This window comes from Haemaphysalis longicornis, unplaced genomic scaffold, assembly GCF_048455015.1.
Source record: "Haemaphysalis longicornis isolate Haplotype H1 unplaced genomic scaffold, Haemaphysalis longicornis Haplotype H1 scaffold_9, whole genome shotgun sequence".
NCBI lineage: Eukaryota > Metazoa > Arthropoda > Arachnida > Ixodida > Ixodidae > Haemaphysalis > Haemaphysalis longicornis.
The window spans coordinates 19,460,567-19,484,651 of NW_027526460.1; the positions used below are offsets into that span (position 1 = coordinate 19,460,567).

The 24,085-nt window shown below is 46.8% G+C and overlaps 1 protein-coding gene and 1 long non-coding RNA gene across 5 annotated transcripts in view; one reads left to right on the forward strand and one right to left on the reverse strand.

The window, feature by feature from the left end:
- LOC144153094 (cell adhesion molecule Dscam1-like) overlaps positions 1-11,584 on the forward strand; it is a 28,798-nt gene extending 17,214 nt beyond the window's left edge. For 2 of the 4 annotated variants that reach the window (XM_077684754.1, XM_077684757.1), the window contains exons 6-15: positions 371-519; positions 602-733; positions 1,727-1,891; positions 2,414-2,484; positions 3,514-3,751; positions 3,842-3,940; positions 4,736-4,924; positions 6,946-7,086; positions 8,732-8,913; positions 9,171-11,584. In XM_077684754.1, coding sequence (XP_077540880.1) covers positions 371-519; positions 602-733; positions 1,727-1,891; positions 2,414-2,484; positions 3,514-3,751; positions 3,842-3,940; positions 4,736-4,924; positions 6,946-7,086; positions 8,732-8,913; positions 9,171-9,242 — 1,438 coding nt within the window. In that variant the 3' untranslated portion in view covers positions 9,243-11,584. Of the gene's footprint in view, positions 1-370; positions 520-601; positions 734-1,726; positions 1,892-2,413; positions 2,485-3,513; positions 3,752-3,841; positions 3,941-4,735; positions 4,925-6,945; positions 7,087-8,728; positions 8,914-9,170 lie in introns of all 4 variants that reach the window. The other 2 variants (XM_077684753.1, XM_077684756.1) reach the window with 2 other exon arrangements.
- Positions 1,162-24,085, reverse strand: part of LOC144153101 (uncharacterized) — a 201,635-nt gene continuing 178,711 nt past the window's right edge. Inside the window, exon 4 of the long non-coding RNA XR_013319311.1 lies at positions 1,162-1,909. This is a non-coding gene — a long non-coding RNA (uncharacterized LOC144153101). The remainder of the gene's footprint in view (positions 1,910-24,085) is intronic.

The following is a 24,085-nucleotide window of genomic DNA, read 5'->3' on the forward strand; positions in this document are numbered from 1 at the left end:
CACATTCCCCAGAAACCGGAGTTCAATATTTCGTCTCTATTAAAACTACAGCATACGGAACCTGGAATCAAGCTTGTGAATTTGGAATACCCGTTTCTTGCTCGTTTAAGTATACCTAGCTGCGTCAGCGTTGCTCACGACATCCGCTTACTCATGTATAAAAAGGCAACGCTCCCAACAAGTAGCCAAAATATAGTCTATATTAACAATTTGCCTATCAACAAAAAATAAATTTGTTATAGAGCAGCCTTCTTACGACATTTTATTGTGATAATAATTTACCTTCACGACCTTTCCTGATGTCCAGCGCTAGTTTCGTTTATTAGCGCCGCATGCATCCTCAATTTTTTTTCCTCCTCCTTGGGCGCAGGTACGAAAAGTTCGAGTCGAACACGGAGAACGGCGTGACCTCAGAGCTGGTGATTCCGACGACGGACAGGAGCGACGCGGCACTCTACACGTGCCTCGCCAAGAACGAGTACGGCAGCGACGAGAGGAACATCAAGCTGCTCGTCGTCGGTGAGCAGCGTAGTCGTGGCCGCCTTCTCTTTGGCGGGGTGGCGATCCTTCCAACACTCGAGTCGCTCCCTGCCGTGTGCAGAGGTGCCGGCTCAACCGCTGGACCTTCGTATCCTGGAAGTCTGGAGCCGCAAGGTGAACGTCATCTGGTCCGAGCCGTACAGCGGCAACAGCCTCATCACAAACTACATCGTGCACTACTGGCGGGACAGAGGCGAGTACCCTACGCTATATAATCGCCAACTGCCGAGAGAGGTATTAAGCTGTCCACACTGCTAACATACAGCTTCAGTCAGAAACAACCCCGGAGCGCTGTCAAATACAAAACTATATATGTATGTGCGTTTAGTCTGAGTGAGGCCTGCGGCCCTGTCCGCTGCATCGATCCAACGAAGATTGGTTTCACGCACGGAGTATCGTGTTTGTGTGCAACCTCAGAATTCCTGAAACTGTGCGTAGGAGCTTTTGTTACGTTCTTGCAGAGTCCTGCCAAGGGTAACACACCATGTAACGCGCCTGCAAGAATGAAAATGAAAGGAAGTTATGTGCGCCCTTAAAAGCCTAGCGTACACTCGACCTTGGGAATGGACATAAGCAGCTACTGTGTATGTCAACACCAACACACGACGGCAACGCAATGTATAAGGCTTGCATTACGGCCATATATTCAAAACATGACAAATAGCTCGCATGGGAAGTGTGCAGAATACGGTACTCCCAATGCAAAAAAGTTCGGCAAACTGAACAACCGAAATACTTCGTAGTACGATTCCACGGAATTGGCCACTCCACACTACTAATCACACTACTAGTATTCCACAGTACTAATTAGATAAAAACGGCAAAACACGAACGTATCTTCAGGGTTGTATTTCACTGCCTGCGTTATTTCGGCTAACACAAAACGTTGACCCACGACTGGTGAATTCCCTAAAAATTAACCGTCTCTGAACGTAGAAAAAGCAGAACCCCCCCAAACTTCACATTTTCAAGAAAAAAAAAAAAAAAACATCATGACACAGCTACTTTTATTTTGTTCAATCGTAAATGTAACTTCAACGCCGTTACCGTAACGGGTGTGTAGCCATGATGGACGCAGCTTCCGAGTCTATTCCACTCTCTCTCTCACTGATCTGGGGCATCGCGGCAAGCGAGAGATGCACGATTTCAACGCACAGGCTCAGTGCGGCTCTGCCTCCCCATGCAGAGGGCGCGCACCGCCTCCTGGAGCAGACGGTGCCGAGCGGCCAGACGTCGACCACGATCGGCGAGCTGCATCCGGGCTCGTCCTATTCGCTCACGGTGACGGCCGAGAACGAAGTGGGTCAGGGTCCGCCGTCCGACCCGGTGCGCTTCCTGACCGCCGAGGAAGGTGAGTGGGCCTGCCAGCCTGCATCGCCAACCGCGCATGCAATATGCATCAGCCGCTCTCGGCGAAATCGAAAACAGCTCAGCGCGGCTACGACGACGCACAGCGTATCCGGCAACGTGCTCACCAATGCAGCGGACCAGTTTACAGCCGGCCCCAACCTTGCCTTCTTGTAGGCAGCCGGTAGCGCTGTTGCCAAGACGCAACTCGAACGCGTTTCCTTCTGCTTTGAAGAGTTCAAAGCTTTCCAACGGGATAGACCTGACGGTACTACCGCTCTAACCGTAGATTATGCCCACGTATTTCGTAACAGTGACCTCGACTACGTCCGTTTGCGCGCAGAAAAGACTAGCCGCAAAAGTGCAGCTCTAAACCTATACTTCCGGTCAGCTTTTGGGTAGGTTGAATGAGCGCGACCCTAAAGCAGACAAAAGGCTCAGTTCCATAATCTCACGATTTGATGCTGTATGCTCACAGATAACATATGAGTGCTCATATGCTCTGTTTTCTTGTACCCTTCTTCAGAACCCGGTGGATCCCCGACCGATGTCTGGGCCGCTGCTAAAGGACCCACTTCCATAGCCGTTTCCTGGAAGGTAGTAATTGATACGATAATATCAAGCCTTGCATGCCGTTTTGGTGTATTTACTACCGCACACGAATATGTCAATATAACATCGGCTTTCATGACCTGATTTTCGCTGACAAATACTGCATTCACCATGCGGGTCCAGTTTCAAAAATTGGAACGGTCCGAACAGAGACCGACAGTACGCTATCACGTTTCTTACGCGTCTACCGGCTTTTCTGCAGCTACAACGACAACCAAAATGAACAGTTGGTTACTTTATTCCGCAACCCGCAGCAACGTTTCGCTGTTAATTAATTTTACAAACAGGCTACAGACTGAAAATGAATTGCGTTCAACCTGATTAGGCTTTACTTGGATACCCCCACACACTCCAAGAAATCCCCGAATGTCGTCTTCACCACAGCACTCCAGAATGACCAATCGAAGTAGCCCAGAGTGCAAATTTGACTAATGACGTGGCCGAGCATTCAATTTGAGTGAAAAAGGGCAAATGCGCAGGGACATTGCACAACGCAGGACACCATTCACACCTTGCGTGCTGTCCCTGCGCACATGCCACTTTTTTTGGTCATATCATATGTTGGGTTTCGTCATTCGCCGAATTTGCACTCATGGTCACTTCTGGAGCACTGTAGTGAAGACGACCTACGATGACTTAGAGTGTAGTAATAAATTCTACTCTAATGGCAGAAAACTAATAAAGCAACACAATTGTCACCAATTCCTGCTTTTTCACAAAAGCTGGCGTTACATTCTAACACTTGAACTTTCCGGGCGCCGTAGAATTGTCTACAGTTCCTGAACTCGGGTCATGCTTCCCCAAACGAGCGCTAAGGAAACTCAATCCACATAGCTACGAGTAATATCTGACTTGCCCCCACAATACCTTAGCAGAATTAGTATAGATCTGAGGAAAACGCGATACTAACGCCGAGCAACGCGGATTTGTGGGGTGGCCAAAACAGTTCGGCCATTTAGTACCGACGGGTGGCTGCGCAAGCCGCCATTTTCTATTCCGTGCCGTCCAACGCAGCCGCCTCCCCGAGACACCTGGAACGGCGTGCTGACGGGCTACTACGTGGGCTACCGGGCGGCGGAGTCCGGTCAGCCGTACTCCTTCAAGACGGTCGAGACGGTGACCAATGACACGCAGGAGGTCACCCTCGTCGGCCTGACAAAGTCGTCGCGGTACAGCGTCATCGTCAAGGCATTCAACGCCATAGGCAGCGGCCCGCCCTCGGAGGCTCTGCTCGTACGAACGCTGGACGGAGGTCGGTGAATTGGAATGCCGATTTATTTTTTGTTGCCGTCAACTAGTGGTAGTTACGCGCGTATACGACGGCTTTTATGCTTGGTTACAGACGTGCCTCTTCCACCCGCACTGACCCTCATCTCAAGCAGCGACTCGGCCCTGAAAGTTAGGTGGACCCGCTCAAAGGCCACGGCTGCTCCTGTAACAGGTACGGGGTCGACTCGATTTACAACTAACGGCGAGCACTGGAGAGTTTCTGCACAAACGTTTGCATCGTTCTGCAGTAACAAAGAAAATAAAACCCAACTTGGGCCTAAGGCAGCTTGGGCTAAACCTTGAAGAGATAGTTTTTTTTTTCTTTTTCGCACGCTATTGGGTTTAGTATCGACTTGCACATAGGCCCTTATTTCCCGTTTGTGGTCTTCTTAAACTGTTTTCTGTTATTACTATTTTACTAATATTTGCGTAACATTGTCAACCCTGTGAACATTACCCACTCTAGTAAAAAAAAAAAAAAAAAAACCTCTGGAGTGATTGGCAGTATTTGCCAAAGAAATAAATAACAAATAAAGGTGGTAGTCCACTGCTTCAAAATCCAAATGAGTCTATAGCGAAGGGTCACGCTCATACGGCACAGCTAAGGATACTGACGGCATGGGCAAAGCAATGGTAAACTTTGCAGCGAAATTGTGAGCTTCCTGCTAGTCGTAGGAAAGCGACATTCGGAGCAGATATCGGCTGGGGCAAATAATCTCACGATGCGCAAGTTTGCCGACAGCGTCCGAAAGAGGTTTCAGGGCCCCTTTATCATGCCTAATTTTTGTTTAGTTATTTCTAGTTTCTAGTTTTCACGAGCACTGAATGATGCGTAAAAAGGGGGGGCGACTGAAAAGGCAAATATTTCCGGGAACCGTGTGCACAGTACGAATGCGCGAATTACCCACCCTAATGCTTATTTAGCTACATAAAGACTTGCGATTTTGGTTCGTCTTCTTTTGCCAAGGCTACACGCTGCACTACAAGAAGGACACCGGCCCGTGGCGCCACATCCCCGTGGTGGCGTCGGACGACACGAGCTACACGCTCACTGATCTCGACGGGGGCGCCACCTACCGGGTCTACCTCACCGCCTCCAACCAGTTCGGCCGAGGGTCCGGCAGCGAAGCCATCATCATCAACACCACCAACCAGGGTGAGTGAGACCTACGCGCAAGCCAGCACTTCCTGTCCGACCGCCAACGGACAAGAAGCATGACTTAACCGTTACTTAGCTACAACCATCAGATGCCGACGCTGTGAAATAAGTTCTGAAGAGCGGTAAAGGGAAGCATCTAAAAGTAAGTATGCAGGGTTCCCTAAAAATATATTATTTTAGAAATCATCCACTCCTGTACGGTTCTCCTGACTTACCAAAAAAAATTATTACCTCACTATGAAAGGGTGTGGTATCGCTGTACATGTAAGGCAGTGTGGGTGTGTCGGTTTTAATGGAGCGCTAGCTCACCTCATACGGGCTATAGCTGTTATTGCATTAGCTTTTTACAACGTCCCACAACAGAATACTTGTCTCACGTTTTATTTAGTGTGGGAGTTAAAAACTAACCTGGCGGCATTATCTTTTAGCCCAAGTTAACTTAAATTTGCAGAGACTACACAAAGAAAGCAATTTAAGTGCCTGGGCCACATTTTGCTCTGCTACAACGCTTGGCGGCCCCGCAATATAAAACTCGGCGCCCCTGGCGTTAATATGTTAATAATTATTTTGCGTAGCAGCTGGCCGATAAAATCTGTCATAACAGTTGAAAAAAGTGTGCGACATAATTTTCAATTCATTCGATTTTTTTTATCCATTCGGCTGCTACCATATCTCTGTCATGCGAATTTATTTTCTGCAATTCCCAATTACACATCCAGCGGAGTGCTTCCATTGCAAGGATAGCAAGGCAGAAATTGTTGCACAAAAGATCCACCGCCGGTCACCATCACAGTGTCCACGTGCACCACATGCTAGTATGTTTCGAAACTGTAAATTTAATTTAATTGTAATGAATACCACCACACCTCACGTCCTAGAGTAAGAACTTTTCATTTGTCAAGCTATGGGCCTTGGACTAATCCCAAACGTTAGATGTCGTAGATGTTTGCCAGATGTCGATGTCGTAGCTGACAGAGTATCAGTTCCCTTAACAATAATATGAAAAATTATGGTATATTTCCCAAACTTTACTGAAATTAATAAAGCTTTTGTGGTAATTCCTGGCTTTTCCTGTTAGTTATAACCCTGATAAAATTTTGAAGTAGACTGCGCGGGTTAAAAATGCATGTAACAATTAATGGAGGGAACCCAAAAGACCGTCATGAGGTTACATATCTGATTTGTTTATCTTTCCACCTTTCTACGCATTTCCTTTTCTGGGTATTTCCTGCTTCGTAGCGCGGCTTCTTTTACATTGTCATGAAACAATGCTCGTTCCCTGAGTTCTAGTCTACGTAGAATTTTGCTTTTTGGCAACAGAATTTTTAAATTTTAGTAGTCCTATGATTGTTTATGTTAATCAACGGCCGAACCTAGCCTTGCCAGTTGTGCCAACAGTTGCTCAGCCCAATCAGCACATTTAAATACTAAACACAGTAAATCACCAAACATCAAGTAGGCTAGCGTTCTTCAAAAACTGCAGGACGAAGCTCAAGATTTCCCTCCGAGTGATCCAATGCCCGGTAGGAAACATGATGTCCTCGCCAAGAAGCATGCCGGGCGGCTCCATTTGAAGTTTTGTAAACAACACAGACCGCCCCGGTGTATGCTCTGATCAGTCCATAACAAAATGTCCTATGTCGCTTAGTACACTACGCGATGGACATACGAGCGATGAGTCTAGCCTCAACCTATAGATCCACGCCGGTGTTCGAGCTGAATTGGTCCGGACGCTTCCCCCCTTTTAAATCCTTAGGTAACAGAAAGTTCGTAACGCTGACGCCAGAGTGGCATAAACTGTTCGGTAACGGTTATCTTCACAATTCGCCGTTTGCCTGGAGCCACTTTCAAAAAACGAGTATCTAAAATCGCTTCTCGGGCAAACTCGTCAGCAGCGTCGTTTCCTAGCACACGCACGTGCAAAGGGAGCCAATGTAAGCTAACACTGAGTTTTGAAATTACGCTGCGTGGTAGCAGTGGCGACCGCACAACACGACAAAGGGTACCACCCGACGCAGGTTACGAGAGAGCGTGGGTCTTCTACAAGGACCCGTCGCTGGTGGTTCCGGCCGCTTCCTTCCTCATCGCTCTCCTGGTCGTCATCACCGTGGTCACCGTGTGCATCAAGAAGACCAAGGCGCACAAGAACCTAGAAAAATGTGAGCTACTCGTCTGGGCCGCGTCTTTGAAAAAGTGGGGGAGATAGAGAGAATATAGGTTCTTTGATGGAGTTATAGCTTGATCAGTGGAAACATTTTTCGGGGGTGTTATACGCCACCGGAAAAACGGAAAGCTAAACTGAGAAATAGCATGCGCGCAAACATCATTTCATTTTCATTTTCTTATCTAATTTCCTTATTTTTGTTTTTACATATTATTATGCCGATGCGGAGTGTGAACAGCGTGGACGAAAAAAATCAAAGTTCTTTTATTAACAGAAAGATGGTTAAGCCGCGAAGCTGCTTCGTCTGCGTCGGAATGGCGGGATCGAGTAGACGTCGACTTCATAGTGCGAGGCACCCACGTTCCATTCCGACCACCGGAAGCGCTCTTTTTTCTTGAGACGCTCGATGTGTGTTCGGTTATCATCGGCATCCTTTCGCGAAATTAACCCATTGGGTAAAGTTGCTTTTCTGCAGTTAGTTGCGGTGTTACGATCGACGGCGCAAATGATGCAAAGAAAGCTTCGTTTTAAAAAAGGGCGCAATGAGGAGGGGAAAGAGGGGGAAATGCACCGCTCAGAAAATTTCGGCAGGTGTTCTAACACCGAAACACGCCTCTGGATACGCTCCTGGGCTTGATTACTGATAGCTGGGAAAGTAAAGATGAATGAACAAAGAAAAACTGGCTATCTAGTACTGCACTGGAGCCTTCCCACGGTGTAACGAGGAGAAACGTCTATCAACTTCACAAATCACGATAAGCCCGACAGTCCGTCATTGTGGCTGCAGTGGATAGGGCAATTCTCCAGCTATTTTCAAGTTCGCTTCATTAAATTCCTGTAGCCATGGGTGTTTATTTGATGGACGCAACAATCGACAAAACCCGCATAGACGACGACGCGTGCGCGGAAAAATTAGAAGAAAAAAGAAACAGCTCTTTAAGATAGGATTTCACCTGCAGTTCTCTTCTACAGCGCACTTCATGAGCAAATGTGTATTTTTGGTGAGTTACGCCAACTTTAATTTGTGGATCGCGAAAGCCCGGAGCAAGTACAAGAGAGCTTTGAGTTGAAGCTTAGCATGTACCATAACGTCAGGAGTAAATTTGTCGTTTTCAGCTCGTGCACCATTCATAGGCGTTAGCCCCGAACATAAGAGTCAAATCACGGACAGCAGAGAAAAGAAAACGAGAGTAAATGCCCAAAAAGCCGGCTGAATAAAAGTAGCCTATGTAAAATTAGTGTGCTCTCACCATCCGTCGTGGCTGTTTCATGGCCAAGGAGGGCAAATATTTGCAACCATAAAGGCATTCGACAAGCAAAAGCGAGAGAATCGGCTAAAGCTTACACCATTTTACAAAAACTTACGCTTATGAACAGTCTCCCTGAAACGATATGCCGTTGAATATCGATCCAAATTAGAAACCACGCGCTGAAGCGGCGATCTTTAAAAAAGAAGCGACGACAGCTGTTATTTGAACCCACCAAAACACATTCGTAGAAGTAAAGGAGGAGAATTAGTGTAGGATGCGATCATGCGGCCTAGCGGCTCACAGGGGTTGATGGGTAGAATATAACTACCTCCCGTTTCAGAAAAGCGCATATTTTCTGTCTCCCATATAACCTCCGCATCCGGGTAGCAGCCCTGGAGGCGGAGAAGCGGCAGAGCTACAGCGAAGGCGCCCAGCAGCGCTATATCGACGTCCAGGAGAAGCGGTCCCGCAGCGACTACGCCACCATCCAGAGCCGCAGGAGCCTGTCGGGCAGCTACAAGATCGAGGAGCTGCGATCGGCGCTGCCGCCCAGGGGATACAACACCACCGAGGCGAGTCACTGTCCGCATAAATAATTACACCTCCGGCAACTCCAAACTCCATCCCCCATTTACACTAAACGGAACGACCACCATGCGTATTAGATTACTATTTGGATTGGATGGGATTGGATTGGAGCGCTATGAGCAAAGCGATTACTATTTTTGAGTGGAAACTTTCCTTGCACGAATATTTCACAGCGCACAAGGGGCAAAAAGGCATGAAGTTAAAAGAATCTTATCTCCATATATCCTCCTCTCTTCCGCAGGCGAAGGACCGGCGACGGTCATCGTTGAGGAAAAGCAGCGCCTCTTCTCACGTCTACGACAGCGCAGCGTGATTTCACCACCACGTGACCACGCCGGGAGACGGTGTCGCCATCGTCGTGAACAACCGTTGAATTTGCTGTTGTTATTCTCTAGTCAGCGTGAAACACGCCAAGCAGTCAATGTATATTCTCCCTGTACTTAACACTCTTATCCATGATCTCCTTTCACATTTGTTTCAGATCCTGTTAGAAAATATTTGTGAGTCATGTCATTTGAATGGTCGCAAAAGCAGGGTAAGCTGTGCTTGAAAAAGAACGGCAGGGTGTAGGCCTTCAAAGTCAGACGTCCTTAATACAGCGCACATTGTTTACAATGCTATCAGGTAACAATACCAGCGTATACGACAAACGAGTACGGTAGACGCCGGGAATGTGTCACTGACAGGGTGGACAGTGGTAACAGCAAAGAGGTCGCGCTAATTATAACAAAACAGCAGATGTGAGTACAAATGAGACGCGAAGCGAACGTTCCGTGTAACAACGTAGACGAAGTGCCCAATTATGAATCAAAGCACCAGACGAAGTAAATTAGAAGGGCGAAGGGGTTTACTGCACCAGTACTAATGCAATTTTGCATTGACAACGCTTAGGGTCTGACTTGCACGTACAGCAATGTTGCACGCGTGTGCGTCACGTCAAATTTTGGGGCACTGCTTGACGTGCTCTGTATAATATTCACTCGAACTAGCACACATGCTATTAATAACAACGTTATGAGCGATACTGAAGTCCTAGGACCTCAAAAGATCACCGCTACATACCTAGCGAATATCTAGCCCTCATCATCCAACGTTTCTGGTGATAAAACAAAAGAGAAATGGCCGCACAATGTACTGTTGCTCAGTCAAAGCATCTTTACCATTAACATTTAAATTTAAATTTAACACTAACATCTAACATTCAAACACATCTCCGCCAAGTTGGCCCAGCTTATGCTGCTCTCAATGCAGCCGAAATAAATACCCATAAAACACACCTTCAAAAAACTCTCCTCTAGTCACCCCATTGTTTGCACATTGCTTAGGAATTCTGTTTTCGTTCGGCGTGCGAGTGTTGTACAGCGTCCTTGTTATAATGTAACTGCTGCTAGCATGTAACACATTCCGGTGCTGGTTAAATTATGTAAACGCCTTGACGTTTTCCGCCACGACTCGCCCAGCTAAGCACACACTACAAAAATACACGTCAGCAGACATATTCGTCTTGTGGTTTAGGATGAACTACGTACAGTCACAAGGTATTTAGGAAAAAAAAAAACGTGGAAACAAGGTTCCGAGATGTGCTTTCGCACATTCCTGATCGTAGTTCAAGATATTTGCGGCTGCAGATCAAATCCCACGGGACACGGTGTACAGTAGCAGACTAACTCAGACACTATGTCAAGCTCAATTTTTCGGTCACAATATTGCTGGCGTCAAACGAAATTCCCGTACCAAACTTAGTACCCCCCCTACCCCCAGTTATTCCACACGAAAATGTTTGTTTCTGTCCTTACATTTGTGTCGTCCTCGTACAAGCACCAATGGTCCTTGCTCAATGCATTATGTGCGCGTTTCTTACCTCAACCAGAGCCTAGTCATAAATAGATTTCAAGTCACATTTTTGTGAAACATGCCAAAATAGAATAAAGTGCCCAAAATGCCCAACTGCTATATTGCAGCGCCCACCTAGTCAGCGTTCTTTCACCTTGATTCTATGAGGTGACAACGATGGCATTGAATACGACGAAAAATTTTACAATTCGTACTAACATGTATGTTCATACTGACAAAAATGTGAATGGGATGATTGTGCCAAATATGTTTAGCACCGTAGACGATTTCATGTGCTTTGAAAAGTAAGTAAAAGATTTATATGTTCATTACCCAAGCTTAAAATGCCAAAGGGATAGAAAAAGTTTTCTTCTATAAATTTTATCTACGCAGGCGTAGGCTAATTTTAAACCCCACAGCGGAGTGTTGGAATCTTGGTTAGCAACCAAAAGCAAAGCAAGACGAACTGGGTGAATACAAGAAAGCATCAGGGAAACAAATGACACACGAGTTGCAGTGATGATTTTCTGATAACCCCAGACACTTTTCCGTTTTTGCGCAGACTACGTAAAAACCGAGCTAAATCTTCCAATGTTGGTGCAAGTTAAACAAAGCCCCCTGAAGCTGACACGTTATGCGTTTTTCTGTTGCATGTCAAACGTTGTTTGCTATAGAAAACTGACCTGCCTGCGTAGTTCGTCGCAGTGATCAAAGCAAGCCACACATGTGGCTGCTAATGTTCCGAATTCAAGGTTGCCCACTAAGTAATATACCTTGGCCAAGGTAAATAAGACCTAGCCAGTCACGTGATACACACGCCACATTTTTGTTGGGAAGCTACACGCAATGAGTTCACAAATTACGAACAAGTGTACACCTACGTGTAATAAAAACATGAATACAAGCTACCACGTGTCTGCGTTTACTTTGTTATGTCGACATACGTTCGCAAGCATGTCTGCAATGAACAAGTTAACAGTATTGCACTTCTCAAAGGCAAGAAGTTATTCAGAGTGTGTGTGGTCAAGATCAAGCATGCATATTTTCAGCGTCAACCGCAATATTTGCTTAAGATTTGGTATCACTGTATTTTTGCACGACTACCGGCGCATTGAAGTGCTGGCGCACAACTTCAGTTTTAAAATCCTTTACAATAAAACGGGCTGCAAATGGACGAGAACTAAACGCACACTGTTTCTTCCTGTCCCTTCAGCGTGTTTAAACGCAGTAAAGACCGAATTCATCCCGTGCGTCTAACGAAGGGCGCCTTCGTAGCGATGATGAAGCATGCGAACTCCCTATAGGGTGCGAAAGAGATTGCATTTATTACTCTTAAAATGTAATATGAACAGTAAGAATGCTTACAGCACGTGCAAAAACGCCTAAAGAATAGATACAAGTGGCATCATTTTACAATACAAAAGCAGCTGACGAATTAATGTCTTATTCGAATTTTTTTATTGCGGTAGTATACCCGATGACATAAAGTACGTTACAGATGTAGGTTAACTCCCGTTTCGCGAAGAACCGCAAGTAGGGAGCGGTGGTGTGGTCCCCAAATCCACCGATGGAGGTCAGGAGGTCTGCCAGGGTGGAGGCCTGTGCCTCGAAGGTGTCGTGTTCTGGCGGCTTCCAATGACGGGCACGTCCACAGCAAATGTTCTGTGTCCGCATCTTCGGCACGAGCCGTGCAAAAGGGGCAGTTCTCTGCGAACGGGGCGAGGCAGCCTGGTGGCCACTCCCGTGTCACAGCGGAAGAGAGGGCTACAACAACACGAAGCCTACGCAGCAACACCTCCTCCCAGCGAGCGAGTCCACCAGGGAAGGTCCGTTCCACACGGTGGAATTAGAGCTCGTGTGGCGCGACGAAGATTTTCTTTCTGTTGGAGAAACTGTCCTACGGCATCAACTGTCAGCATCTACTGGCAGGCACCATCCGCTGCAATGTGAGCGGGGAGCGTATTTCGCCGGATCCACGAGAGCAGAAGAGGGCAGGGGTACGTATCCAGTATATCATGAATTCCCCTCGAGATAGCTCAGTTGTTATTTACTCGACGTATGGCCGCCGTGGAGTCTGTATACATTTGTAAAGTAGCACCTCCAGGGGCTTGATGAAGAGCAGGAGTTAGCGCTTGTAAGCCGTCCCCGATGTCTGTAAGCTCGGCCAGCATAGACGGCAGGGTGTGCGGCGTGTTTCATAGACGCCGTTTGTTTGACAGGCCTCTCTCTCTCTCTCTCTCTCTCTCTCTCTCTCTCTCTCTCTCTCTCTCTCTCTCTGTGTGTGTGTGTGTGTGTGTGTGTGTGTGTGTGTGTGTGTGTGTGTGTGTGTGTGTGTGTGTGTGTGTGTGTGTGTGTGTGTGTGTGTGTGTGTGTGTGTGTGTGTGTGTGTGTGTGTGTGTGTGTGTGTGTGTGTGTGTGTGTGTGTGTGTGTGTGTGTGTGTGTGTGTGTGTGTGTGTGTGTGTGTGTGTGTGTGTGTGTGTGTGTGTGTGTGTGTGTGTGTGTGTGTGTGTGTGTGTGTGTGTGTGTGTGTGTGTGTGTGTGTGTGTGTGTGTGTGTGTGTGTGTGTGTGTGTGTGTGTGTGTGTGTGTGTGTGTGTGTGTGTGTGTGTGTGTGTGTGTGTGTGTGTGTGTGTGTGTGTGTGTGTGTGTGTGTGTGTGTGTGTGTGTGTGTGTGTGTGTGTGTGTGTGTGTGTGTGTGTGTGTGTGTGTGTGTGTGTGTGTGTGTGTGTGTGTGTGTGTGTGTGTGTGTGTGTGTGTGTGTGTGTGTGTGTGTGTGTGTGTGTGTGTGTGTGTGTGTGTGTGTGTGTGTGTGTGTGTGTGTGTGTGTGTGTGTGTGTGTGTGTGTGTGTGTGTGTGTGTGTGTGTGTGTGTGTGTGTGTGTGTGTGTGTGTGTGTGTGTGTGTGTGTGTGTGTGTGTGTGTGTGTGTGTGTGTGTGTGTGTGTGTGTGTGTGTGTGTGTGTTGGGGGAAGAGGGGGGGAGGGGGGGGACATCGTAGTGTTGTCGTCAGCACGTCGTCCTTGGCACCAGCGTCCACAAACGCCTGCACCACCTTTTATTCGAATCAAATTAGACTTATTTTTGGCTATTTAAGGTATTTTGTATAATTCATTACGGGTAATTTTTGTTACTTTCGGCCGCCGAAATTTGTCTTACCAATGCAGCAAATCTCGTTTTAATTAACGCATTCAGCACTGAGCCGTGTTTGCGAATTTGTAGATTTCTTATTACTTACATAAAACACGTGAGTGAGTGAGTGCTTACTGATACAGAAAGTGGAAAAGAAGTGGACTGGGGATACTTTGAACTCATTTCGAACTCATTTTGAACTCACCAGCATACAACCGACCCCGGGGGAAGAGGAGAAGGGGAATGAAAGGGGATAGGTGAGAAAAAATGGGGACAGAGAAAAAGGGAGAGAGAGAAAGAAAGAGATAAGGACACGTGCAGTCCATTGACACCAGTTTCCCCTAGAATCGGACATAAAGTGACGTTCCCCCTTGTTCTGCAGCTACCAGCCGCCTCAATTTGGCCCGGCCTGTAGAGGGTGCTCTACCGCTCGACTACTCTCAGTGAGGCAAAGCAGAACCTACGGCAAATGTGCGCGGCAGCTGTTTCGTATCAAGCTCAAGCGAACGGACTGAAGCATACATTTACTTTTCTCATTAGTCCTGCGTATTAATGAGCATACGTGGCTAAAATAACAAGTTGATGAACTTGGAAGGGTTGTGTGTTCGTGATTAAAAAAGAAAAAAACAGTCCTTCAAGACAAGCACGAAAATTTCGAGTGAATTTCTTGCTATATGAAGCAATTGCTTAAATGAAAAACATCGGATAATTTACTATAAAAACGTATTAACCAATGTTTATTAAAAATGCTCTTAGCGATATCAGCTGTAACTTATTTATGTGAAAAAACATTTTACGAATATAAAAACCAGTTAGCAAAATGGAATTTAGCCTAATCGTACGTTCTTCAAAAAGATCTTCGGGCAGTGTGGCTTTGGTGGCTTTAAATCACAGATTTATGGAAGAGTGCATGCTGCTGTTACAAAGATGTAACGAAGAAAACTATGCAACAGCCTACCAGGTACTGGCACCGTTACTTGTTATTGGAGGAATACGGCATCAATTTTAACTGGCAACCCACATCAATGTCACCCCTTGCAAGAACCACGCCACTATAACTATACGCCAGAACTGAACCTTAAAAAAATATTTCATTATATTTGTGCTCTAGAGACAAACTTTTATTCCCAAGCCATAGCTCAGCCTAGCTGAATTATTAATCTAAGCAAATTCTCTGTTAAACAAAATAATTTCCGGTGCAGTCAATCTCGTTATGTCGGCTTTTAACGTTAGAAAAGCTCCATAAATAAACCGTAAAAGCAACAACGTAAAAATCTATGCACACAACACGTAAGTGGCCCTAAAGAGACGCATAGAAAAAAGGTGGCGGTGGGGGGCAGGGGGGAGAGGTAGCCGATAGCCGGTAGCCGATAGCCGAATGTTTTTTTTTTTTTTCAATTTGCATTAAAACAAAATCGGACTAAGAATTATCATCCGTAAATAACAAATAGAGATCACCGACTACCCGGAAGCAATCTGCCCCCCTACAAAAGCATTTGTTAGTAAACGAGTTGTGCGACGCGGAAGCGCGTTCCTCCCGTTGCAAAACTGCCCTCGCAAGGCCAGTGGGCCACGACCTCAAAGCGCTCCGCTATCGGTGTTTGAAAACCAGCCGGTCCCGACTTTCCTGGGTCTCTGCCCCCTTTCCTCCCCACCCATTCTCTTTCCTTTTCGCTTACTGTGCCTCCTCACCGGCGGTTGCCATGGTTACCACCGGGGAGCCGGCGGCCACGTCATCACGGCGTCACATTTCGGAAGCGGAAGACCGCCGGGACACACCCAGCTATTGATTTTTCGAGGGTCCATTCTAGCGTCCATTTCGCGTTTTCGCCGACCGTATTCGAGAAATAAAGTTTTGCACCACTCACCTGACCAGATATTAGGTTAGAAAACAACGTAAACTAGACATTCACACTTAAATATGAAAAACAAATTGTGGTTGGCTATACATGGGAAACAATTATAAAACCCGGTTGTCTTTGATAAAACAAACAGATGCGATCAGCCCGCTCTGCGCCCTAGCGGATGTGGCTGGAGCAACGAAGACGTGCTAAATAAAACTTTCCTATTAAGTGGAACGCGTTGTTAGCTATGCTTGGAGAGTTTTCCCGACAGATATGGAAAACGAAATATTCCTGACTCTATGCGCTTTGTGTGCTTGGAGTCAAACCACATGTGAAGGCAGCGAAAAACATTTATTAAATCGTGGAAAACACTACGCAGTTATAACACTGCCTTTGCAAATAAACTGAACTGTTTAGCCTTCATATTTTTTCCTCCACCTATAGTAAAGGAACATAATCTAGAAAACCCCTGCTTTTTTGAACCAGTCGTTTCGCAACGCCTGGTGGCCCAATTCGGCGGCACAAAACGGAATATTCGTGCGCCACCTGCCGCCAAACGGCATAATCAAAACGGCGCGTGGTGGCGGGTCCATCGGTTGTGAAACCGAAACCGAAAACAGGCGCTCCTGCCGCTGTTGCGGCTTTTAATCGAGGGTCATCACAGCCTTGACAGGACACTTTCAGAAGGACTTTTTTTTTTTTTAAAGATCTCGCCACACGAATCATATGAACTAAACGACGTAGTCATGGCAACAAAGAAACGATTTATTTAGGATATTTAAAATTGTGGATCATTTTCTAAGCGTCACAAGCATCTAAACAAATTGTACAACAACGGAATGGGAAACCAATTGTTGTATTGTTAAGATGAAAGTTTTACATGCATTACTCTGCAATCATGTTTACTGTTTTGCTGCGTGAAAAACAGACGCTATCACTTTATGTGCTAATCTCACATGTTAACCAAAGCATACATTTACAATAAGAGAAGAAGGCTTTGTGAGAAACCATTTTCTTTCATTCTTGCTCGATTTATAAAAATTATTTCTCCTTCTCAACTCACTCTTGATAAGGTAAGAAAAGTAGCTGTATATGGTTTGTTTTATGCCTATGCAGCCACGGGGGTGCTCGCTTTTCATTAAGTTGCGAATTACGCTTTCTGGGCTTTCGATGTTTGTGTACCTGAAGGAAACTGACTTAATTTCAAATTGCACTGGGTAGAACTCGGGAACCCGAAAAAAAAATATCATAGAGGATGAGGGCCAACCAAGGGTATGGACGCCCAACAAAAACTAAACCGGTTAATTTTTCTCAGTAGACAGCAAACGAGTAAGAAGTAAAAACAGAATAGGTCCCAACCAATGCACTGAACATTGGGTATCATTTCGGGAACAAGTCGAGATAGCGGTGCGGCCTCACAATACCTAGAAAGAGCTTCGAGAAAGAGCTTCAACTTGGCCGATTTAACTTACGGTACACACAAAATAATTTAAAGGAGCCCTGCGCTACGAGTGCCCTGCTTCAATCAACGCTGTAAATAGCACGTGTCCTCTAACGGTCCTTTCCTCCCTTCCTAAGGTTCTACAATTTGTTCGAAGACCTCCTAATACTGATCCCTTTTTTTACATAGAACTAGGTGAAGGGAAAATGGCCAAGGACAACTCTTAAAATGCGAATATGTACCTTTCGGCGTAGATAGTTCATTTCATGACTGAAGGGTGGCGCTAGTTTCCTGGCGTTAGTATCCAAAAGCTGGAGGCTCGGAAATGATTCCGTAGCGACGCCATTGGCAGAGTTCACTCGCGGCATAGGAAGACGCTCATATATGCTCAGTGCGCTCGAAACCGAAGCTCCGGCGAGCTATGCATTGCACCATCGCAGCAATAGGACTGATAGCGATCATGCTCCTTCCCGAGGGATATCACTGCTCACGCGCAGGTAAGCCCGACAGGTGGACGTAGACCATTGCCCCGTAGACAATCTCCGTAGGACATACATATCACCGACCGCTACCACTCAAGCAGGAGCGGTAACGTTGACACCCGAGCCGAGTATTGTAAATGTTGGAACGACTGTTCCTTTTTTAGAAATAATGTCAGTAATAAACGTAACCTGTATTTTTCTCGCCTTTCAAAGCAAGTCTGATAGGAACTTACCGCGCCTGGTTGCATTACCGACGCTCTTTAAATGAAACCGCTATTTTTATTTGCACGATGCGTAGTGAATGAAGACCATGCCATAAAGCAAACTACTTAGTTTAAGAATCATTAATACAGTGTGCCTTCGTGGAATTTAATTGTGTCTTTTCGTAAGTCAAAGTGAAAAAGTAGAACATCCACGCAATGAACAGATATCTCATGTTTAATGCCGGGCTAACCTTCGCTAGAAAACTGAACGTACGACCCGGCTTGCATTCCACAGTTACGCCCCGAATATCGCCGTTCTCGTTCCCGAACAACGCGACGGTCGGCCAAAGGGGAACCGCGACCTGCACGGCCACGGAGGGCGACCAGCCACTCACCTTTCGCTGGCTCAAGAACGGCCGCCGACTTGACGGCGGAGAAGGCGCAGTGACCGACAACGCCGACTTCTCCGTGCTCAAGATACAGTCGCTCGACGTGAACAGCTCTGGAAATTACACCTGCGTCGTCACCAACCTGGTAGGCTCCACGTCCCAGTCCGCGGTGCTGACTGTCCATGGTAGGAAGCACTCTCTTTCTCTTTAGGCGTGATGATAACATTCGAACTTTGCTCGGCGTCGTTATGACAAGAGTTTTTATTTACCCATCAGCACCCCCTAAATGGATACAAGAGCCCACTAGCACCGCAGCGAAATCGGGAGAGACGGTGCGGATACCATGCCGAGCTACCGGTCATCCTCCGCCAACAATTGTTTGGACGCGTCCAGGTGTGTACATATTAAGGTTGCATTCAAACATGAGAAGGATTTCCACTGCAAGATTTTACACTGGGAGCGGTAAATATTCACAGTATCCAGAAACAAAATAAGAAGCACTTATGCCATTTTACAACCGCCTTTTATTGGTACCGCTCGCTTCGGTACAAGGCGGTATTAAAAAAAAAACGTGACTTAATTTTTGCATGGCTTTATGCCTCAAATGACCCCAACAAACGTGGCAAAATTACGTAAGGGCTGTTTTTAACTTCTTAAAAAAATCCTATAGCCGTGCAATTTTGGAGCTGCTGTTCGCCACACGTATGTATAAACATGCCACACTGAAAGACAACTAAGCTCAAAAACGCCGCAACGTGCCCCTCTGCAGGAACATAACTAAAACGTCAAGGCAACCGAGAGCAACCAACCCATCTTCAAAAGTTCGCCAAATAAAGATTTTCACGTTACAATGAACAAGCATCAAACAGTATATATTTTACCTCATGCGAACAACTAACTATTGGGACAACTGATGAGAGTGCTGTCAGTTTATGTGAGCCACATATAAGTCTATGAAAGCATAAAAATGCACGCCCTCTTGTTTTAGTTGTGGCGTTGCTTGAGGCCAGCAACCTTCGATGGCGAAGTTCTTACAAGGCCGCTATCCTAATTGTTTTTACTCCTTCAAGGTCAGACAAGCATGAAGGAGAAGCAGCAAGCGGACAACGGGACTCTCATCATAACGGCGGCAAGCAAGAGTGACGAAGGCGATTACAAGTGCGAAGCCAACAACGGAATTGGAACACGTCTAGAGAAGACGGTTACCCTGTCAGTCAAGAGTGAGTATGCCTTTCCCGGCCAACCCCATTTTCCTCCTGAATGTTCCTAGTGATAAAAGACACGAACTAACTTTTCCAATTAAACAGTACAGATGAAATTTTGAATGCGGCACGAACGCCTCGGATGGTGTGACGGCAACTTGCTCATAACCATGCCAGTCGAAAGGCACGTATTGCAGTGATGTCCAAGACCGCAATGTTTTGTACTAAGCTACACGACACACCCATTCCTTGAGCGCGTAAACCAGGACACAACACGTGTAAAACAAGGTAGACCCGCAAAAGGAGCACGAGATGTGGCGCTTTTACGCGGCTTTTACGAGTCCACGTCTGATGCCTGAAACGGACGAAGTGTGGCGCTAGGTGTCTGTGGATCTGCAACCATACACAAGCGCACCGAATGCTGTAGTGTTGAACAGCGTTTCGGTCAGAGCTTCGGTGTGCATCCAGCCATTCGGTGTGGAGTGCTGCGCCAGCGATGACTCGGATTGTGCGACCATAGCATCTACGCCTTATTTGTGATCAGCTAAATGGAACATCCGGGGACCTTGCAGTTGACTGTTTCAACATTTATATTCACCTTCCTCTTCGAAATAGCGTCGGCTAAGCCTACCGGTGAGTGAAGCCGTCATTCACTTCGCATCCTCCCGTCTATGCTATATGACAAGGTTAACCATTACGCTTTCCTTTTCAGTGCCACCCAGAATCACTCCGTTTAGCTTCGCATCCCGACTAGTCGCCGGCCAAAGAGCCACCGTAACGTGCTCGATATACGAAGGCGACCCTCCGTTGACATTTGTGTGGCTCAAAGACGGGGCTGTCATCTCCAAAGGATTCGAAATCGTAGAAGCGAGCGAAGGCGTGGGCTACTCAACACTCCACATAAGCCCACTGTCTCCCCAAAACAGCGGCAACTACACCTGCGTGGTCAGCAATGCTGCGGGATCAGATTCGACGTCCAGCTCACTCACCGTTCACGGTAGGTAGCTATTACAATCTAGTGGAAAGCGTCTTGCTATCAATTTTTCCGCAGTATTCGCGTCTCAGAATTACGTTAATGAGAGTAACTGCGTCTTTTTAACCAGCTGCTCCAAGGTGGATACAAGCCCCGAAGGACGTAGTGGTGAGCGTGGGGGACAGCGTCAGCATGTCCTGTGCCGCGGAAGGCCACCCGACACCGACAATTCTGTGGTCTAAAAATGGTGAGCGATTTATACGTGTTTTGGCTTCCTTATTTAACCGAGGTAAATATTTTTAGAATGAAGTATTTAATAAGTATAGCCAGCGCAACATACAGTATACCGCAACATACAGCAACATAGCTAAGCAACATACAGTACCGACAAAAGTTCTAAACATTATTATAATATCGTGAAAGGATTTGAAAAAAAGGAGTTTAAAGCTTCGCTACACTCTTGCTGTTCACTAAATTTCCTTTTTTATATGTTAATGTTTTATAAACAGGTATGCTACGGCCTCCAATTGATTGATTGAAAAGTTGAACGCGCCGACGCAACGCAGGCGATGAGGCGCGCCGTAGTGGAGGGCTCCGGATTAATTTTGACCACCTGGGGATCCTTAACGTGCGCTGAAATCTCGCACACACGGGCGTTTTTGCTTTTCGCCTCCACCAGTACGGCCTCCAATTGCAACAGACACTGAGCACTTGCCTGAAATCGTCCGCCACAGCGCTTAATGACAGCCTTACAGCACCTTTTTTCTTAGTTTGTGGTCGCACGTGTTGAAACATGGTGTGTATATTTCATTGAAGGTCATCTTCAGAAGGAGGACACGGCACTAGCAAGGCTCATGAAGAACGGCACCCTCTTCATCGCCAAGATAGCAAGACAAGAGGCCGGGAGGTACCAGTGCGAAGCAACCAACGGCATTGGAGATCCATTGAAAGCACAAGACACTATCATCGTGAAACGTACGAAATCTTTATTGCGACAAATAGCTTACACTTAAGATGTATACAAACATAATTGTGTTCCAAACGGGGGAAGGTGCATTTGGCGCCTGCTTAAATTTGCTCCAAATGGTGGCGTGAATAGCCCTCATAATTTTATTCTTTCTGAGTTGAAAACTTCTAGCACTTCAGTTGTACAAGTGTCCATTGTAACGGTCTACGCTTCGAGAAATCGGCAATGTCAGCACTTGCCGAACAATACGATAGTCACTGGAATATAACCACAGTCTGCACATTCCAAGGCTTTTTCTTTCTCGTTTGGACTTCAAATAGCAACATTGCGAGGTCCCGCGCAACGGCTACCCACCTTTCGCGCTTGTACGGATGTGCGTAGTCCACGCAGCTCACGATGCGTGGCGCTAGGAGTCCGCCGTCGAGCTTACGGACGCTTACAGCAGCTACGCGTCTGTCTCCGGCTATTGCCGTATAACAACTCGACCAGTTGCCTCCACCATCCGCGATAGGCCTCGATCTGGGCCATACAGCATGCAGCAAATTTACGTCCTCGGCCGAACAGCACACATCTTCCTGATTTTTATGTGTTCAACGTACTCCAAGGAGGGTCAAGCCAACCCAAGTAAGTTATCTTTACGAGCTACACGATAATTACAGTAGGAAAAGATTGCAGAACTCAGTGCTCTAACAACGTCAACTTCATCGTTTCAGCTCCACCAAAGGTACTGCCATTCGTTATGCCAAGAAACCTACTCGTCGGGGAAAGAATAAGCATTATTTGCTCGGCGGCATCGGGAAGTAAGCCGCTGACGTTCACGTGGATTAAGGATGATACAACCTTGCACCAAGAAAGCGCCCTCAGGATTACGGACAGTTCCGACTACTCGACGATCACCATTGAAAACTTGAAGATTAGTGATGCTGGGAATTACACGTGCATCGTGAGCAACCCCGAAGGAACGGTCTCGCACTCCGACGTCCTTCATGTGAAAGGTGAGATGCGGTCTATCATACTTCAAATAAGCGAATTCCGCCGCATGCCGACGTTAAATCAGAGAATCAATCGCGTCTATAGGTATAACAATCCCGCGGTCAAAAGTCGATCATATCTTCTAAGGTATTTTCTTGTGAGGCATGCTTGCTTTTAGAATGACTGCTGGAATTTAAAAAAAAAACGTATGTCTGTCACATTCAGTGCGCCATTGAATTAGTAAGCGAAGTCGAGGCCCGTGCGTGTTTGTTTGAGAATTTTGTAGTTTTCCGCTTGCTCTAAGGTGTGATCATGTATACCTCTGCTTGTGAGCAGAGTTGTGAGCAATTTTCTGTGCAATCCCCCCCCCCCCCCCCCCCCAAGAGAAAAAGCTACACACAGCACTGCTATAGGATACTAAAAAAATTCTCTGCACAAAAGAAACGCATAACGGGTCGCTGGTTATGTGCACTTCACGCTGCTGCCTTTTGCCAGACACCGTTGCCTTCTCATTTCCATAAAGCATAGTTGCAGTACAATTTCCAGTCAATTATTGAACCACGTTGCCCCTAATAATTCCCAGGTTACAATGATCAAAATAATTTGCATGTTGGTATGTAAGTGCCTCACAAAAAAATTGGCGCCGCTTGCACTAGTGGAGCAAGATTGGAGAAACAGCTGAGCTGGCGGCCCCTCTCCCTTCGTCCGAGACCCGCCTGTTGCACCCCACATGGATTTCCGAACTTTCCGCTGAAAGTTCTCCATGACTGCAAGCCCGTATCGTTTTGTCCACAGCCTTTCACATCTCTCCCAAAGTAAACCGCGCTAACACGCGCTAGAACCCGAGGCAACCGGCTTCACGAACTCGGCGTCTGTGCTCCCCACTTCAGGCGCGAACGCACGTGAACTGGAGAGCAGGGCAGCACGCGAGTGATCACGACACGAACGCTGGGCAGAGTGTCCTCTAAGTTTGAGCTGGCCGACGCCGGGTGCTGCTCACGAGGCGCGTGCTCACGTGCGCTCGGGCTTTTTTTCTTGACATTTCTGCGAGCTCCTCACATGGCGCAAGCCCACGCGCGAGCCTGGACTACGCCGAGCCCTCCCTTACGAGGCGCACGCTGGCATGCACTCGGTATTTGTTCTTGGTAATTTTTTTTTCTGGTAACGCTGGACGGCGGAAATAAAAGCTTAAACAGCTCTGCTGTTGAAAATTAAAGATATTTTAAGTATACATCATCCACTGCACAAAAGACAAGGCAATGGCGCCATGTTTGTGTTTTTTTCGTCGCTTGTCTAAGCGATGCTGCATTGCCATCAGTAGCTGTACCTGTAGTGACGTAGGTTTAACTGTAATTGAGCACTGCGACGATAATTTGCTACAGAGACAGCAATTAACCGGCACGTTCAAACTCTTCCAGCCGCCCCTACGTGGACGAAGGAACCAAAGGACACCACCGTAACGGCCGGCGACGTCGTCACCTTGGAGTGCAACGGCACCGGTTTCCCGCCACCCAAAATTTCGTGGCAAAAAGAAGGTGATTTTTTCCTTCACGCCTTTAATTAGCACTCTGGTATTTGAAACCGAAAACTTCAGTGTGTATTTTTAAATCTCAAACCCAGGGGCGGCAAGCGCTGACAGCTCCGGAACCGGCGTCATCCGGATAGCCTCGGCGTCGAAGACACACGAAGGAGCCTACAAGTGCCACATCTTTAATGGCATAGG